The following is an 18,609-nucleotide window of genomic DNA, read 5'->3' as shown; positions in this document are numbered from 1 at the left end:
TGACATTTTTAGTATTCGTTTACTTACTTATACACATATATCAGTCAGAAATATGTAAGTGTTCACTTACATATTTATGTTATATATGTATGTGCATAATAATGCATATATAATAATATATCCATATTATATACGTGTATATATACTCCTTCCTCTGCCACCCCACACACTTATTTCAGGGAACTGAAGTCACAGACAGGCATTTGGAGGGCAAAACTGGCCTATCATCTACATGTATCCCAGGTAGGAAAAAAAAAAAATCATCTTTTGTTCTTCCTGTTGTAACACCAATGACTGATCTGGAACGACCAGAGGTGGGCTTGCTCTCAGCTGGGATACCTTCCTTCTTCCATTTAATTATTTAAATAGTATATACTATAAGCCCAGACAGGACTGTACATACATCCATGCGAATACACACAGCTTGCTCCGTCTAGCGCACTACACGCCCGAGCTCCTGGCTCTATTCGAACAGGGGCCGGGGACCCACTGGGCGCCACGCAGAGCTCGCAGCTCGGGGTCAGGGTCAGGGCCAGGGCGGGAGAAGGCCGGGGAAGGCCCGGCGGCCGTGACCTCCGCCCGCGCGGAGCCCCCGGGCGGCCCCCTCCACCCGCGATGGCCGAGTGGGCCGGGCCGCCGCCGAGGAGGCGCGGAGGGGCGCAGGGGCCCGGGCTCCGGCTCAGCGCCCTCCCCCGGTCGCGTCGCCCGTCCCGCGGGCCTGGCGGCCTGGTGACCCCCGAATACCGGTGGCCCCGGTGGAACGCGGCGCCGTCGCGGGCGCGGGCGCTCGATGGTAGTTGCCGGGCGACCCGGCCGCGGGGGAGGCCCGCGGAGCCGCAGCCCCGGCCGAGGTTGGCCTCGCGGGGCCCCGCCTGGGTCCCGGCGGCCCGCAGGCCGTCCAGCGCCGAGGGGGCCGTGCTCCCGGCCGGCCGCCGCCCGCTGCCCGCCCTGTCCTCCCGCCGCAGGAAGGCCGGGTCCGAGGGGGCGCCCGTCAAGCCGCTCGCCCCGCACGCGGACGGGCCGGGGCCTCGGGGCGGCAGCGCCCTCGGAGACGACGCTGAGGACGACACGTGGGCCTGCGGCGCCGTGGGGTAAGAGCCCGGGGCGCCCCCGCGAGCCCCACCTGCTGTCCCCCTGCTCTGCGCTGCGCCCCCCACCCCGGGACGGAAGGCGGGAGGGGGTGCTCGCCCGCGGGCTTTGGGCCTCCCAGCTGCACCCCCTGCCCTCCTGCCCCGCGGCTCCTTTCCCGACCCCTTGTCACGAAGGCCCCCTTGTCCTCGGGCCCCTCCTCCAGGCGCGGTGGCCTCGTCCAGGCGCCCGGTGCCCTACTCCGTGGCACACACGCGGATGTCCCCACGCAGCGCCACCTCTTCAGCAAACCCCCTCTTCCTTCATTCCATCCCAGGGCCCGCATAGAGCAGGTGGATCAATACTTACTGATTCAAAACTTACCTGAACTGTATTTTCTATTTCTTCAGGTTACACCTTTCCCTCTAGGAGACAATAAATTGTAAACGATTCGCAAATATACTGATTACCGCGGTGGCTTTAATTTGTGATTCTTTCCGGATAGTCCTACCTTAATGATTGTTTTACCTGTTATCTGATAGTTTTCTGATCCTTCTACCTTAAACAGTAGCGGGCTTAGATACCATGACAGTTGGGCGTGCAAAGTAATGCTTGGCCCTGTGGGCCTTTTAGTGTCCCGGGAACACGCATGGGGCGCCTGTTCTGCCCGCGAGGTTAATCCTGCTTTCAAACGTAGCACCTGTTTTGAATAATTAAAAGAAGAGTTCATGGCCCTGCTTTATAAGTTCCAGATAATTCATCATTTTTTTTTCTGATTTGTATTTTATCTTTCTGTCTGATAATGTCTCTGTTCTCACCTAAGACCTTAATATCCTAATCTTCTGTCGGATCTTACAATTTGCTCTCTCCGTGTTTTTTTGGGGGGGGGGTCTGGTCCCCCTTGTTTCTGGCTGATTTCATATTGTTAGCCCTCCTCTGCCCTCATAGTCCCCGTTCTCCTGCACTCGAAGCATTGTTGGACCTCCTTTAGACAGGGAGCCAAAGCTCAAGCTTTTAAAACAATCGTTCTACCTTACCCATAAATGTGCCTGTCACAACCTGTGTAGGATTTTAAGGAAACAGAGGACCAAAACGGGGAGAAGAAATGGTGAGAACAGTGGTACCAACCCGCGTGGGTCCAACATCTCCCAGGAGGTAAGGCTAATGGCTTAACCTGAGCGTTTGGGCACCTCCCCTGGTCAAGACCTCACTCCCGCTGAATCTGCCCACATCCCTGCTGCTTTCTCTCTTTGTGAGCACTTTGTACTGAGTTTTCCTCTTGGCACATTTGGAATATCAAATGGGAAATTTTTTTCGTTCTTTTAACAAAGGAAAAATTAACTAGCTTCTCTCCAAATCTCAAACCGGTTCTTTTTTTTTTTTTTTTTTAAAGATTTTATTTATTTATTTGAGAGAGAGAATGAGATAGAGAGAGAGAGCATGAGAGTGGGGAGGGTCAGAGCTCGGAGAAGCAGACTCCCCGCTGAACAGGGAGCCCGATGCGGGACTCGATCCCAGGACTCCAGGATCATGACCTGAGCCGAAGGCAGTCGCGCAACCAACTGAGCCACCCAGGCGCCCCTCAAACCGGTTCTTATTGCAACTGGATTTCCTGAAAGATGCTGCCTTGCTCCCTCAGGCTGCGCTCACCTTTTTTTTTATTCTCTCACACATATTCTGTGAGAAATGTTGGTAAGGCAGGAGGTGATATCAGAAAGCATAATCAATTCCCAACCTGTAAGGAGTTTGCAATCTAGCGGACCTCGTGTGTAGTTGATAGCTTCCCTTACCAGTTGACAGATTTGGTTATATTAATCTTATTATATGATCTCAACTGCAGTTTTCATCAGCTTCCCTTTACGTGTCACTGTAAGGGTATTTCTGTCACATGTTATTTTGTACATTAGTGGGCCAGGATCAGAGAGCTGAAAGAAGCCTGATAATCTGTCAGGGAGGTTTTAAAAATACAAATAACTGAGACTTACCTTCATCCTACTGAGTCAGACCTTGTAGTAATTTTTTTCAAGTATTTTTATTTTTTAAAGATGTATTTATTTTATTTTAGAGAGAGCGCAAGCAAGGGGAGGGGCAGAGAGAGAGAGAAAATCTTAAGCAGATTCCACACTCAGCACGGAGCCCAACCCGGGGTTCGATCCCACGACCCTGAGATCATGACCCGAGCTGAAATCAAGAGTCAGATGCTTAACCGACTGAGCCACCCAGGTGCCCCTCAAGTATCATTTTTAAAACGCTCCCCAGGTGATTCTCACGTAGAGACTAGACCTAATTATGTGTCATCTTGGGGAGCAGGGAATTAACCTCCAGAGAAAGATAATCTGCAGCCTACCTTCCAATGTTCAGCTACCCTTCCCAGCAGGAGATAATTTTCTTGTGGGCCAATTAAATCCTCATACTGTATTTAAGCTTATTCTCCCTGTTCCTCCTTTAGTTTGCGAATGATACCTAACATTTTACTTGTGTGATTTACAAAGGATTTTCTCTTTTGGAGATAGAAAACAACTGAGTTTGCTCTCAAAAAATTATTTTTTTTTTCTTTAATAAACTCCTCACCTCTTCACTTTCCCTATTCCAGGATACATTGTTAATAATCCGCTCCTGCACACACTCCACATTTTTCCCTCACAGCATTCAGCACAATGTCTGGAACATAAATAGTACATATTAGTGCCTTTCCCTATTCATTTTTTGGCTTGCTTTTGAATATTTCCTGAGTGTGTTTCAATGTCTGGAGTCTAGAATGAGTAGTGGGCTGGTCAGTGTTGAGTACAATGTGAAGATTAGAGAATTTTCTTTGGTGGTTGGGAGGATTTTATGGAGTATCAGATCTGGTGTTCAGATACAGAAAATTTGGCGAATGTGCCATTGTGTACCAGGGACACACTGAACTGGATATTTTATTATATTTTTAAAATCAATGTTGAAAACCCGTGTGTCATTATTTTTAACAAAATGGGAACGAAACCATAAATTATTGTAAAAGCCTATCTCCTAATAGGTGTTATCAAGCTGATAATAAGTTTGATAAGAGAACACTGCATGCTTCTCAAAAATTCTGGTAGTGTCCTTATAGGAAGGAGAATGTGTCATGAAACTTTATGCCTTTCTCATACTTTAGCCACAGACATGAAAAATTATGTACTTGAGCTTTTAAAGTGTTCTTAACGTTAAGTTTATCCTAAAACAAATATTGTTTTAGAACTTGTCTCACTGGAATTTGGATTCAGAAGTACCTGCTCCTGAAAATAAAAATCTTCCACCTGGAAAGGACAGTGCAGTAGGTGGTAAGAAATCCTAGATGTGTGTCTTTATATTTATAAATACTGCAAATTTATGTTCATTCATACTTATAATATGAATAACCACTCATATTAAAGGGGGTTTGTTTTTAATACAACCAGTTTTATGTAACTATTAATTGTCATTTTTTCCATACACATTCTTTCAGGCAAAATTAACAAGGTAAGGATAAATGTTTGGTTTTAAATAATTCACAAAACATTATTTTAAAATTATATGTATGTTCATTAAAAAAAATTTCTTTCTTTAAAAATTTCAATTTCATTTCTGTAGAGTTCTTCAAACAAGTCAAAGCCTTTTCTGTTCTGCAGGGCTGCAAACTGGTCATTAAGTTAATATTTTATAATATATTTTTTCAATATAAGAATACCAGAAATGGAAATTAACATTGTAGTGACTATAGTGTTTTGTAGTCATTTCCAAAAGAGAAGTAGTCTCAGCTTTTAAGATATATTGAGGCAGTTAAAATGGTTAATATTTTGTTTTGAAATAGTGAGGAAATTTATCTTTCATCTACTTTTTTGGATCAAAATATAAGACACTTAACTGTTAGTAAAATAAAGATAATCTTAATGATATTCGAGGCTCATTAGTTAACACTGTTGGTATTTGTAACTAGTTCCTGCTGAAGTCAGTAAAAACAAATGATATCTGTTTGTATAAAAGGGAGTATTTTATGACTTTACAATATATTTACAATATATTTGTTGGTTAGAACAAGAACTATACATTCTTAGAACAGTAACAGGGACTAGAGATGTATTGTGTTTAAAAGTCTTCTGCTGCTTTATAGAACCATCTGGAAATTCCAATAGAGCAACTGATGCTAGAAGTAAATTTGTCAGAGCATGCTCACAAAAGAACACAGGTGAGATGTTATTCATCATAATCAAAGTATTTTTTTTTAAATGCATGCAGTTACTAAAATGTTGTCCATGGTTTTTCTGTTTCCAGAATAGTAAACAAGGGATATTTCAGTTATGGAGTTATCCTCTTAACGAAGGAAGTACCATGGAGAACAGGTGAGAGAATATCTATTTTCATAACCCCCTAAATTAGTGAGATACATTTAAATGCAAATGAGTTAACTACTCATCTGAAAGACAAAGAGAAAAACAACCAGAAGAAAAAGTATTGTGTGCCACTTGTGGGAAGTTATGGAAACTCACCCTAAAATAGGAAGTGGCTGGCGTACACCACAGAGATCATCAGTATAAGAAGAATTCAGTTTCCTGTGCCCTTAACAATGAGAGTTTCCATGGATAGAGCTGGGGCTTCTTGTCGAAGGGAAGAGGAACTGTAATAAAAACTGTGATAGAAAAATAATAGTCCATGGGACAGGAATGATTTCTGTCCCTTGCGTATATTAATTCATTTAACCGTCACAATAATCCTATAAGACACTATTGTCAGCATCCCTATCTTACAGATGAGGACATTGAGTCAGGGTGACAAGGTATGTTACTTGCCCAAAGTCATACAATGAATGAATGGCAGAACCAGATTCATGCTCTCAAGCACTACAGTATATTGCTTCTCAGAATTTACTTGGGTTTGAATTCTTATTTTTTGGTTCTTAAACGTAATGTGTGTTAGAACCAGCTGGAATGCTGCTCACAAACACAGATTACTACTATGTGGAGATTCCATTTATTGAACACTGGCTCACTTTTACATACATTGTGTTGTTTAATGGAGATCTTGAGTTCTGGATCAGAACTAGAATTAGTTCCTCAGTTTTGTCCCCACTTTTGACAGTAGGGTGGCTCATTGGTAGCAGTCTCCCAGTCAGAGGACTTTACCTCGGTGAGGCTCAGCATAAAACTCAACCTAATGCTGAAATGAGTCCAAGAAGTGCTAAAGGGACCGTAGTGACTAATGTCCCAAGGGAATGTCAGTGTGAGGGGCATAGGAAAGGCTACTTTTACTAGAATGAACTCTGCTGGGAACAAGGATTTCAAGATAAGAGGTCAAATGAAATAAATTGAATTTTATCATACGAACGTACAGCAAACATAAACTGAGTCAGTAGAGGGCAGTGCTGGGATTACCAACATGGGTGCCACCACTCAGGTTTAAATCCCAGCTCCACCACTTACCAGATGTGTGGCCTTAGCCACTGTGCCTCAGTTCCCTTGCCCATAAAAGGTAGAAAATAAAAGCGCCTATCTTATAGGGTTGTTGTGAGGACTAAACAGAATCATGTGTTTGATAGGTATTTATTTGTTATTAATCCTGGGGAAGCCTAAGTATGTTGCAGTGTGAGAAGTCCAGGATCAGTGAAATACTCTATCACTGAAATTTTTCTCCTCAGTATGCCATCAAGAATAAAATACCTTTGATTTAGTGTTTAACATTTTGCAAAGTACATTCATGCAATTGTTTTGCTTCTCAGACAACCCCAAGGTCGGTACTGTCATTACCATTCTGCTCACTGGTGGCAAAGGGGTTCAAACCTAGGTCCTCACCCCCAGATTCCATGCTCTTTTCACTAAACAACATGGATTCTTCTCTTATCAATTGTAGATTTAAAGTGACTTTCCCATGGTTTTACAAAAGCAAGTGAGTTTAACTAATATTTAGCTAAATCAATAAATTTTTACATTTTCTATAGAAATAAAAGTATTTTTCAAAATCCTTCAAGAACACTTTGCTGTCTTTACTGTAAACTGGCATTAAAGGAAGCAAGAAGATAATGAGACTATATATGTCAATTAATGCTTCAACTCTTCCAATGTCAGAATTTCTAATAAGCTTTTAAAAGAAACAAACTATAAACTCAGTATTCTACAACACGGCTCTTTTGCAGTTTTCATTCTAATATAGTACCTAGAAGCATTACTCATAAAATAAAAGACCCTCAGATGAAAATTACTATGGGATAATTTTTTAAATTATATAGTTTCTTTCTTTCTTTCTTTTTTTTTTTTTTTACTATGGGATAAGATTTGGTAAACATTGTTTTGCTTCCTTTTATGTTAGCATAATTTTTAAAACCACAATGGCTAAAGTAGAAGGCTTTATTGAGTAACCTAATTACATTCTTTGAGTTTCCTTTTATCTAATCTTGTGTCCGTAAATGTTTCACTATAATTTCAGTTTGAGTTGGAGAGCCCCCTTCTCAGACATCATCACTGCATGTACAATATGTTCATAGGCAAATAGATATAATTAGCCATTTTTAACCTAGTGGCCATTCATAGACACAGCTAGCCCATTTGTGGGTAGAATGATCTTGTCACCTGTGCATGCAGAAAGGGGTGTCCAGTTAATATTCTAATCTATACTTTAAAAAATGTATGTAGTTTTATATAATTGACCATATTTGGAAATGAACACATCTCTGTTACAGATAGGTACACATAGGCCATTAGAAACTAAACATTATCCAGTCTTTGATAATCTTGCTTATTATCATTTTAACAGCATTTTAATTCTAGTCAACACATCATTCACTATTTAAATCATTTTTTTAAAGGGATTTCAAGAAGTCTGCAGTGGAAACTGGCTTTAATGTAGCCAATAATCCCATGAGGCTCTTCACTCTGAACCCCTCCCTGACAAGTGCTTCTGTCGATAAGCAAGTTGATTCTTACTCTGGCCTCCAGATACCGTCGGGTCTCTGCTGGCCCTATGCTGATGGAGACTTTTTTAAGGACAGAAATGAGCCTTATGTTAATTTATGTTCAACTGTGGAAAACAATAATGGTGAAAGTTTATCTGCCCCAAATTGGAATTTGAAATATGGAAACAGCAGTGTGGAAGAAAACTTAACAGATGAAAGTGATTTATCAGAAAATGAAAAAGCAAATGATAGTTTGCTCAGCTATTTTAAAAAGATGGACCTGAACTTAAAGCCAGAAACAATAGAAAATGTTGAGGAATCTTTCACAGAGGAACCAAATGAAGTATTTCCATATCCTGATTTTCTCCCTTCTCCTTTCAATACTCTGGACTTGCACAAATTAGCCCTCTCAAAATCTGAAAATTGGAAAGCGACAGTGGAACCTCCCGAAAGCTCTATTGAACATTTGATAACTCGTTTACTGGAAATGGAAAGGTTACAACACATGACTATACAAAAAGAGAGGCCCAGACTTCAAACTACCTTCTGTGCTCCAGCAGCTACTGAGCGACCCTTTTCCTCCAAAGCTATCTCCAAAATGAGACAACCAAAACTTTCGGACTCTTTGAGTCTTCAGACAACTTGTGTAGATAAAAGTCACGAAAAAAGAAAAAGCAGTTCTGGATCTTGCAAGCTTGAACAAAATGCTTCCAAATGGAATTGGAGCAATGCCGGCAATACATACAAATGGACTTCTAGACCACCGTCTCTAAAAAGTTCATCTGCCACCAAACAGTTGATGGCAACTTGTGATGACATTAGGAATCTCAAAAGCTCCATTTTGAATCCATGCCAAGAACTCTCAACCAAGCCCACTACTTCCCAAACAACTCAATCGTTGGTTAAGATGGTCTCAACAAAATGTCTGCCACCAAGGTCTCCAATACCAGTTTCACCTATACCTCTCTCTTTTCCCGAAAATCACAGAGAAGACATTAAGGCACCAAGGACCAAAAAGAAACCTTATCAAAAAAACATAGAATTGAACAAACCATTCTATATTCAGAAGTTAAACTGTTTATCGCCTTCCTTTGTAGGTAAGGATAAGTGTTCACCCATTGACCAAAAATAACTTTTCTCTCCTGCATCTCAATGTGAGCAAATCTATTTCCAAGAAGCTTGGCTAAAATACGGTTCATCACGCCGAGATACAGGTATTACACACATGAATAACTTGATGTGATGTGGAGTGGAACTTGTGAGAAGCACTGCTGAGATGTCTATATATAAATCCAAGGGCTTCCATCCTGACATATTTGACAATCTTTTGCATGTCATGTTTCAAAGGAATGTTTCACTTTGTAAACTATTCAAAAGATTATTCTTTTGTTGTGTTTCCCAGTAGAATTCCATCATCAGTAAATGCTGTAATCGACTGATTGCTGGTGTATTTTGTGTTCCATTATAGTCTTAAGAGTACATTACCTCTATTAGCAAATTAATTTTTTTAGTTCTTCCCACTCTGGTACCTTTTTTTCTTTCCTTTGCTAGCTCTAAAATCTCCTTTGTCTATCATCTTGACCTATCTTTTGAGTATTTTTTTGGCCATTAAAAGCTAAGATACTTGTGATTTTGTTGAATTAATATGCAAGATCCTCTAGATCCTCCAGTGAATCTTAAAAATTTTTCCTTTCCCAGGTCCTTTGTCATATACATGAAAGCGAGATCAGTTTTCTTGGGGCCAAATGATAGTTGTAGGCATGAAACAACCCTCTTCCACTCAGACCTAACAGTTTTAGAATGTCAAAGGAAAAATGAGAAAAGGTTGCTGTCCACAGAGCAGCCAAAAATCTCATGTTAATGGAACTTTTTCCCAAAGTTCTTTGTTGCTGCAAGTCTTAACCCCAGTTAGTTGAAAAGCAAACAGCTAAAGCTTCTTATCTCATTAATAGAAAGTGTGTTTGTGTAGGGGAGACTATGTGACTGACACACCTTACTGCACCTAATCAGGGAAACAAAAAAGTTGAGTCCGGGGTTCTGTCCCAGGCCCAAGGACACGGAACCTGAGAGTGGGGCTTGGGGACCTGCATTGTAAACAAATATCCCAGGTGATTTTAATGCGGGTGGTTCTTGGATCACACTTTGAAAAACATTGTAAAGGAAGAAGTTGGTGTAAAATGCATAGCTCAGAGTCTGGATGTTTGGGCGGGCGGGGGTAGGGATAGTGTGCTTTGGTTTCAGTGGATGTTTGGTGAATTCCAATGAGTTTTTCTTAAACATTAAAAAAAATAACACAATGAAAACGTCAAGCGTTGCCCGAAGGAAACTGAGAAGTAAAAGGCTCCCTACTCCCTAGCCCCCTGCCAAGGCATGGTCAATATTGTGTATCATCTTCCCTGCGCCCCCCCACCCCCCCGCCCTGGCCAAGCCAGATGAAATATTCGAGATAGGGATGGGGGAGATGAATTAAAAGACAATTCAAATATATATTGAAGAGAGCAACTGTGGCTTCAGTTCCCTCTATTCTTAGTAAAAGAATAAGGCTCAAAGAATTAGAAGCAGAGGTCAAAGAGAGTAGGCAGTTTTTAGATTAATTTCAAAGAATTTTCTGGAATTGTATCAACATGGCAATAGAAAAATAAACTTAACTGTTCTTATCGTAGAACAGAACTTTACCTAAATCCCATAGTTGGTGTCATTATCCAAAGAGGTAGAACATCCCTTTCACAGAATGGAATGTAAAAACGGACTCATGCTTTCACTCCGTCCCAGCTTGCAATGGTCTTTGTTTCCCGTCAACCCCCTTTCCTCTCATTGTTACAACTCTAACTTGAGTCCCGAGCCTTATTTGGCAGACCTCTTACCCATTCTCATTTCTACCTTCTTTACTTGCTTGGATTTCATCCCCTCACCTTTAGGTTCGTAATGATGTAATTTTTATCTGTAAAAGCGCCAGGAAAGGGACCTGCCTGTTCAGTTCACCACTCTTATCCTGAACAACCATCGCCTGGCCTGTAGATCCCTTCCAAGTATTGGATTAAGGAAAGGACTTGGCCCAGCCTTGAGGCTGGTTATGTGGCTCAGCAGCACCGCTCCACAGCCAGGCTCTGCCACTTAACACATCTGCACCTCGGGCAGGTTCCTTAACCTCGGCTCAGACCTTTTCTCTCATATAATCATGTGAGGATTGAATCAAGTGCCTGACAAATTAAAAAATAGATCGGGGGAAAAACCGGAATGACAGAGGGCACACTGGATGGAACGAGCTGCCTCGGCACTGAATTAACTCTCACTGGAGTAACAACTCCGATTATTCACGTCCTGCTTCTTGCAAGGCATGTGTCCGGCGTCAGGAACGTGCTGTGGAGTGATGAAGACACAAGCCCTGGTTTCCAGGAAGACCAGGAGTGGGAGTGGACATGGGGGACGGGAAACAGGAGGTAGGGAGGAGTACTATAGAGATAGAGGTAATAGATCACTGTCAGCAGTTCCCAAAAATACATTCCTGCACTGAAGGATTGCTTTGGGGGGTGGGAGGAGATGGATTCTGGGCTTTGATGTCTTAAGAGATAGGTAGGGCAAATTTCTCACTAGAAACATAACCAGGCTACTTTATTTAGGATGCCATTAGACCTAAAAAAGGAGTTACTGACACACCTATCAGTTTTCAATTAGTCCCAAATTGCTTTAAATACAACTATGTAAAAAATGCATTAGCAGCAATGCTGACTTCAATTATGAGGCAAAGGTACTTATTTTAATGTTATGATCATTAGTAAAAATAATTGAAATTTTTTAAATGGAGTCCCTAAAATGAGGCTAGAAGAGACATATACATAGGAAGTAGATGTAGCCATCTTCAGTTTATCTTGTGAAGTGATGGGAGTAAAACAGGAAATATTTGGCCAAGAGAAAAACTTACCATTGGGGGTGGGAGCACTGTAGTTACCAACAAACTTGAAAGACTTGGCTATTTTTCAAACCTGTTGGAAGCCAACTTCTACCACTATTTTTGAAGAAACACTTGGCAGTTTCTAACAGACACATATAAACGGAAATAGTTCTGTTCAGGAAATTTTAGTTGAATTTGGCTTTCTGGCTTGCTTGTACATTCCCCATGTTTTGGCTGTCCAGTACGGACACCTTTTCTTAGCTCCTTTTTGGATCTTACCCGAGGCAGATTCTGACTTTCTTGTCAATGAAAGCACATGTAGAAAAGTTCTCTTCAAAGTTTGCCGTAACCGCCTCCCAAACCCAATGCACCCTGCATACTACCTTCCCTAACAAAAAATGATCTCATGACCCTTGTCAGTTGCTTTAGACAGAGGAGTATGTAGTTTTTAATCCTCTGCCAGCCCAAGTAGAAAACTACAACTGGGGCCTTTGCAAGGCGGCTGTCCAGGGCCACTGCCTTTACAGCCCATCTCTTACAAAAACCAGGACTCGACAACTAGGTAGAGAAGGTGGCACCTGCTCGGTCAGGTGTACCCCACAGCCAGACCCTTGGCCCTGCCTCCTCCAGTCCTGCTTTGCATTAAAGATTCACTCAATCTCCCCATTCCTCTTAGGTATTTTACAGTTTTTTGCTTGTTCTAAGCTGAGAATGTTTCCTTAAAAGAAAATGAGCGGATAGACTAAGGATACGGTCCAATTATTTGTCAGGCTTCCCCATCTACAATGAACCAATTGATTTAAATCATTACAGAAAAGGGTGTTATCTCATTACTTATGATGTTTTCTCATTATTAGGTAACCAAATCAGAAAGGTATGTAACAAGAGCATGAATACCACACCCTTTGGCATGTGTTCTGTACTTAGTTGCGAGGAAGGATTTTGATGTTTGTAAGGAAGATCACACTAAACTGGCCGTTTCCATGCAGCAGGTCCTGCCAAGTGGTTTGGTAAACTTCTCTCCACACCTTTCTCCTTCACTGAGGTTCACAATGCAAATCAGGTATCTTCTGAGAAGTTTTAACATAAATATCTAACTTTAATCTGGCAGTTGCCAATCATATTTGGGCACAGAATACCCTTCAAAGCACATCTATGAACACCAGTGAAATAGCATCTAAGAAACCTTAGGTAGGAAATGGTGTAACTTAAAACTAAATGTAAAATAGCAAACTCCAGCAAAGGAAAAATCAGGAAACAATATGGTAACAAGAGGCATATTTTATTAAGTTTTCCCAATAATTGGAAACATTGCTTCTAAAATGCAAGTTACAATTCAAATGATACCACGAGTAACTGGGATACATATTGAGTATTTTCAGAGACCAGCTTCCATATCTTGATCACTAAATGGAAAGATTCTTCAGAAGAATAGCCCCTTACCCTACATACAGAAGGAGAAAAAAAAAAATTAAGGATGCCATGATGATATCTATCAAATAACTGGAAAACATTTTAAAAGTCAATTTAGTGTACACTATCGACATGTAAAAAAACACAAATGAATTTGTAGTGAACATTTCCATAAGGAAGATATTCCATCTAGGAGGATGATAAACTCATGTTGAATATATGCTTGAACTAGGATACTACAAGGAAAGAAACACTTTTTATGAAGCCCAATTTCTAATGTCATTATAACTAATGAAAGGAAATTACTTGAGTTATCTCCAACATTTAAAAGGGCATTCTTTAACTACTTGGCCTAAATTTGAAGATATGTGATTCCTCTGTTTTACTCCAGAGATTTATTTCTACCTAGCCAGCTAGCGTTACAAAATGATAAAGAACAGGTAAAGCATATAGGAGGAATGCAAATATGAAACAGATCTGAGAACATTACACGTTTCTCTGCCTCTACCACATACCATAAAACATACATATTTTTGTATTGTAGAAATATCCTGAGTATTTGTTTTGGAGAAAAAAGGTGGTTATTATAATGGGAAAAAAATTACAGTATCTTAAAAACAAACTTATTTTGAAAGTAGTAGAGTGGAATGAGTTATACATTGGGGAATAAACAGGATGCAACTAACAAGGACTAAGGGGTGAATGGGAATACTGGGAAGGTCTTTAAAATTAAGATGTTCCCTTCCTTCAAAACCTCGATAGTCCAACCTGATACTCCAACCTCGATACTCTAAACCATGACTTTGAAAATAATGACCCTGTTGAAATGAAATGAAATGAAATGAAAACTATGACCCTGTTCACACAGAGAACAGGGTCTACAGTGTATCTGCATTCTGGATCTCACCTGCCCCCTGACTACAGAAAAAACTATGATCTTTTTGAGGGTTAGATCCTAAGACTTAGGAACCCTGACATCTGACAATCACGGGATATTTTTGCTGTGAAGTGTAATAAAACAAATGCTTCATCAGAGATTAACTTATTTGAAAACTATACAGCTACTCTGAAATATGAATGCAGGCTAAAGATAATTCACTAAATTATGACCATCATCTAACAGAGGTCTTACAAAGTTCCAAATCTCTGCCTCAGCAAACTTATTAATTCTAATAAAATCATGTATATGTACATAAAGAATGTTTATGGGTTTTTAGAATAGACAAATCTAGGAATGCTAAATTTGGGAACAAAGATCTACTTCTCTCACTTAAGAAGAAAAACGGACAGTGGTTCTAAATATTTTGTCTATCTTAAGACCGTGACTGGAGCACTCGCAAAAACAGTTACTAAAAGGGAAAGTTGGGGACTAGAGTATTAAAGGAGTTGAGTAACAGTGGTCTTAAAGTTCCACTTTCTATTCTTTTGCATCTGCCAAGGAGATAAGACACCTAAAGCTAAAGACTACTTTTTGATATATGTGATTTTGGTGGTTTCTATTTTTCTAATAACCCCTAGGAACCAATTTTGATGGCCATGTGTTATGTGGAATCTCACCATTCAAGACTCTTTCATAAAGAGTCACTAAATTTGACTACTGTTTTTATTGGGGGGGGAGGGGAAGGAGGCAGGAAGCATGATAAAACAAGCACTTTACAGATGTACACCACAACAGCACTACTATTCTAAGTGCCAAACATTAATGAAACCCAAATCATAATGCTGAAAACTAAAAAATTAGACAAAAATTAAATGGAGAGCTCCTTTTTTTTTTCTTTCTTTTTTTTTTTTAAATCTTTTATAGGACAGAAACCTTAGCTCATGTCTTCTGGCTGTCATCATCTTCCACTGAACTGCACCTAAAACACAAAGAACAAGTAACAAGCAACTTTGTTTTTTAAAGAATAGGTAATAGTTTTGAAGGCATAAGATGAACTGTTTCTAGTGGAAGTTAACTTACTTATTAAATAATTATATAAAATGAAGTCATGAAAATCACCAGAAGCATCAAAATGTTAACTATTTCGAGTGAAAATAACTACCAAAGACTTGAATATGCAGCATATTATCACCAAAATAAAGTAAGTCATGGTGGGAAAATCACTACCCATTTTGGTAAGGTAGACAGCTGCACCCGTGATGCCTTCTTTAAAAGGCTTCACTCTACCTGAAGTTGGAAACCACCTTTTATTTATTTTTAGTAAGTCTAAACCATGAAGAGACGGGGTGTAGATTCAAAGTTGGCTTATTATATCATCTATCACCTTCCTGGCTGTAGTTCATTTCATGTCTTTAAATGGAGCAAAACCCACCAGAAGAATGCTGCTATTCTGATTTTCCATTCTTGAATGCACCAAAATGTGCATGCTTGTTGTAATTAGGTGCCTGGGTGAATAAAAAAATCCCATTTACAATTTAAAAATATTATTTAAACCCCCAAAATCTGGTTATTTTCCACAATGCTCAGGAAGACAAGCATTAATTTTACCACCCAAACAGAAAAGATGTACATACATTTCTGAAAATGCTCTCCTACCATGTTAAAAATACAAATTCCTTTGTGTTGCAAAACCAAGCTGATTTACAGGATTTTGTTTTAAATCGTTGCTAAATGTTTAACTACACATGCTGTCAGAAATAACCTTGTTAAGAAGGTGAAGCTGGTGTCTCAGCAAATCAGACCCCTTGGAGAAGGCGGTGAGTGGCCTGTGCCCCGTTTTCCTTTTCTCTTTCCGCACCATCAAAAGGAAAAGTGAGAAAATAGCAGAAACATTAGTTAAATCCTGAATTACACCCTGTAACCTACAGGAATTATCTCACTACACTGAAAGCTGACAATATCTGTAGGATTTTTTTTTTTTTTTTGATGAAATAGTTAGGATCCTGATTATTAATAAAATGATCAACTTGTGGCTAAGCTTATATCTTTAACAAATAAATCTTTTAAAGACTTAAAGGAAGAAATGAAAGATTGCTTTTTAACTATGTATGGTTTACCTGACTTACCAGCACTGAAGACAAAAACTTTTAAAAATGGCTACAAATGCCTTGTTCACAAAAGACTTTATTATCTAGTGATGCATACTGAGAACATACAGAAATCTGCATGGTCCACTTCACATGCAGGAGAACAATCTTCACTTTACAATAAGTGAGTGTCAACTGTTTTATGCAATAGACAACACTTTAAAGTCACATTCTTAAAGAAAAGCTTCATTTACAAAAGAAATAAAAGGTAAAGAAGCAATTACCGCTTTTAAAAAGCAGCTGCTTTGTTCAAGAGTGGAAGGTTTATGCCTGTATTGAAAGACAACATGATCACAAATAATGAAAACAATGAACAAATGAAAAACACTTTTACCATAAAGCAGTACACTTTCAAAATGACATACAAATAGTTAAAAATTTCATTATGTTGTCTAACTTTTAAATATGAGGACTTTCAGAATTAGGCCTCAACATGTGTAATTAGTAAAGGAAAACTATGCCTTGTTTCTACGTCACTACGAACTGTATTTAACAAAATGTATATAAAGTCTATAGCAAGTTGATTTAAAAAAATTAAAGTTAATAAGAAACAGTACACTGAAGGCGCTCTATCCATCAAGCGCGTACTCTTCCAATTTTAAATGTGATGAACAGAACAGAAACTGTAACTATGCCACAGTTGCAATGCCAAAAAATAAAACAAGATCAGTTATCACACATGCAGGGAATTCCGCCACAAAGCTAATATCCCTCATTTGTCAACTGTTCCAATAAAATAACATCTTAAAACACCAGTGATGTTGATGGTTTAGCTTACCTTCAGTGTACTGAATGTTGTACACAACCTGCTTTAAAAGAGGAGACCATCCCTGCAGGCAGGCTCAAGAAGGAACAGACCCCTTTCGGCACTGACTACACCAAGGGCATGCTGCTGTGGCCTGCACACACACACCTAGGAAAACGTGAATATAAACAGCATTTATGCTGGCCATTTTATCTGAAGACCAATATGAAGCCAAGTTTGCTAAAAATAAATCAACCACCCAGTATTACTACTCATTTTATAACAGATGCTTTTGTCTTTTATGTGAACTGCAACCATATACATTAGCACTGTAATTTTGTGCAGTCTTGGCAATTAAAACAGTTCTACAGTGAAATTTCACATAAGACACAAAACAGATTAACTAACATTTCTAAAAGAAATATCACCCTTGGTGTTAATTCAAATATATCATGCTTCCTCAAATTTGCTGGAGAAATATTTATAAGTTTATATACATTAATAAACTGCTGTGAAATTTCTTCAGTCTTTGTATTTAATTACTCAAACCCTTGGAGCTTCTTTCATCTCGTTTAAATTTTTTCCTGGATGAAGGCATGCTGTAGGGCCTGGTTGATGCTAATTCGTTTAGCAGGGTCCAACATTAGGATCTGGTCCAACAAGTCCTTTAGCTGGTGTACTTTTTTACGTTGGTCTTCAGGAAGTCGCTGGCACCCAATCAAGTCAGCCAACAGGTCCTTGGTTGGATTAATGGTGCTCATGACAGTAACTTTCTCCTAAAAATAATTTTTAAAAATGTGTATGTCTACATGAGTTACTAAGCATATGTACCTTAATTTAAATCAGACTGCTTGGGTGTATCAGAACTTCTAATATATATACGTATGTGTGTATATATATATATCATATATATATATTATCTACTCATTTAAAACTTCTACGTGACCTCCTCTATTCCCTACATCTTTTTAAGAAGTAACTGAAAAACTTGAATGAAAAAAAAAATCAACCCCAAGTTAGCTGATAGTTTTTAAAAAACATACTCCAAGTTTGTAAAAAGATCAAACTGCTAACAGAAAGAAGTCTATGAAAATCCCCACACCGTTAAGTAATTAATAATAATTAACAGTAAGCACTTCCTGTTTTAACTGTCCTCTCCCTACCCCGAAGTGGTGACAGACAGACATGGAAGTGTTTGTTGTTAAGGGCCCTGACAAAGTTAGGAACAGACAATATAACGGGGCAAAAACAGAGAAGTCCTTACTTCAACCTGGAGGATTTGGAAAGGCTCATAGAGAATGTGTATTTCCCCTGAGGCTTGAAGTTGGATAAATTATTTTTAGGGGATGAGGAAGGAGAGGAGGCAAATAAGGTCAGGATGGTCTGTGAACAAAGGCAGAGAGGTATGACACAGCTGCCTGCCAAGTGTGGAACGGGGGGGTTTACAGAGTACCATGAGGGGGTATGCAAACTGCTCAGGACAGCAGAGGCAGAGTTCATCAGAGAGGAACCCAATGAAGGGATTTTAAGCACGGAGAATAACATGATCAGATTTGTTTTCAAAAAGATCACTCTGGTAAG

General features: G+C 39.7%; 2 protein-coding genes across 15 annotated transcripts in view; one reads left to right on the top strand and one right to left on the bottom strand.

Moving 5' to 3' along the window:
- The first annotated feature begins 615 nt into the window (after nucleotides 1-615).
- On the top strand, nucleotides 616-9,463 carry FAM217A (family with sequence similarity 217 member A). The gene is made up of 7 exons (XM_078054371.1): nucleotides 616-1,091; nucleotides 2,136-2,223; nucleotides 4,286-4,370; nucleotides 4,535-4,548; nucleotides 5,180-5,254; nucleotides 5,341-5,408; nucleotides 7,865-9,463. The coding sequence occupies exons 1-7, from the start codon at nucleotides 616-618 to the stop codon at nucleotides 9,081-9,083; spliced, it is 2,025 nt and encodes a 674-aa protein (XP_077910497.1). The 3' UTR covers nucleotides 9,084-9,463.
- Nucleotides 9,464-13,106: 3,643 nt separating this feature from the next.
- Nucleotides 13,107-18,609, bottom strand: part of PRP4K (pre-mRNA processing factor kinase PRP4K) — a 38,210-nt gene continuing 32,707 nt past the window's right edge. The window contains exons 15-18 of one of the 14 annotated variants that reach the window (XR_013441368.1): nucleotides 15,899-17,804; nucleotides 15,569-15,641; nucleotides 15,070-15,115; nucleotides 13,107-13,287 (exon numbers count right to left, since the gene is read on the bottom strand). Coding sequence is in view for 1 of the 14 variants with exons in the window: in XM_078055640.1 (XP_077911766.1) it covers nucleotides 17,601-17,804 (204 nt within the window). In the remaining 13 variants the exon portion in view is untranslated. Of the gene's footprint in view, nucleotides 17,805-18,609 lie in introns of all 14 variants that reach the window. The other 13 variants (XR_013441366.1, XR_013441364.1, XR_013441369.1 and 10 more) reach the window with 13 other exon arrangements.

The sequence above is a fragment of the Halichoerus grypus genome, chromosome 9, assembly GCF_964656455.1.
Source record: "Halichoerus grypus chromosome 9, mHalGry1.hap1.1, whole genome shotgun sequence".
Classification (NCBI taxonomy): domain Eukaryota; kingdom Metazoa; phylum Chordata; class Mammalia; order Carnivora; family Phocidae; genus Halichoerus; species Halichoerus grypus.
This window is presented reverse-complemented; position numbering and strand designations above follow the sequence as displayed.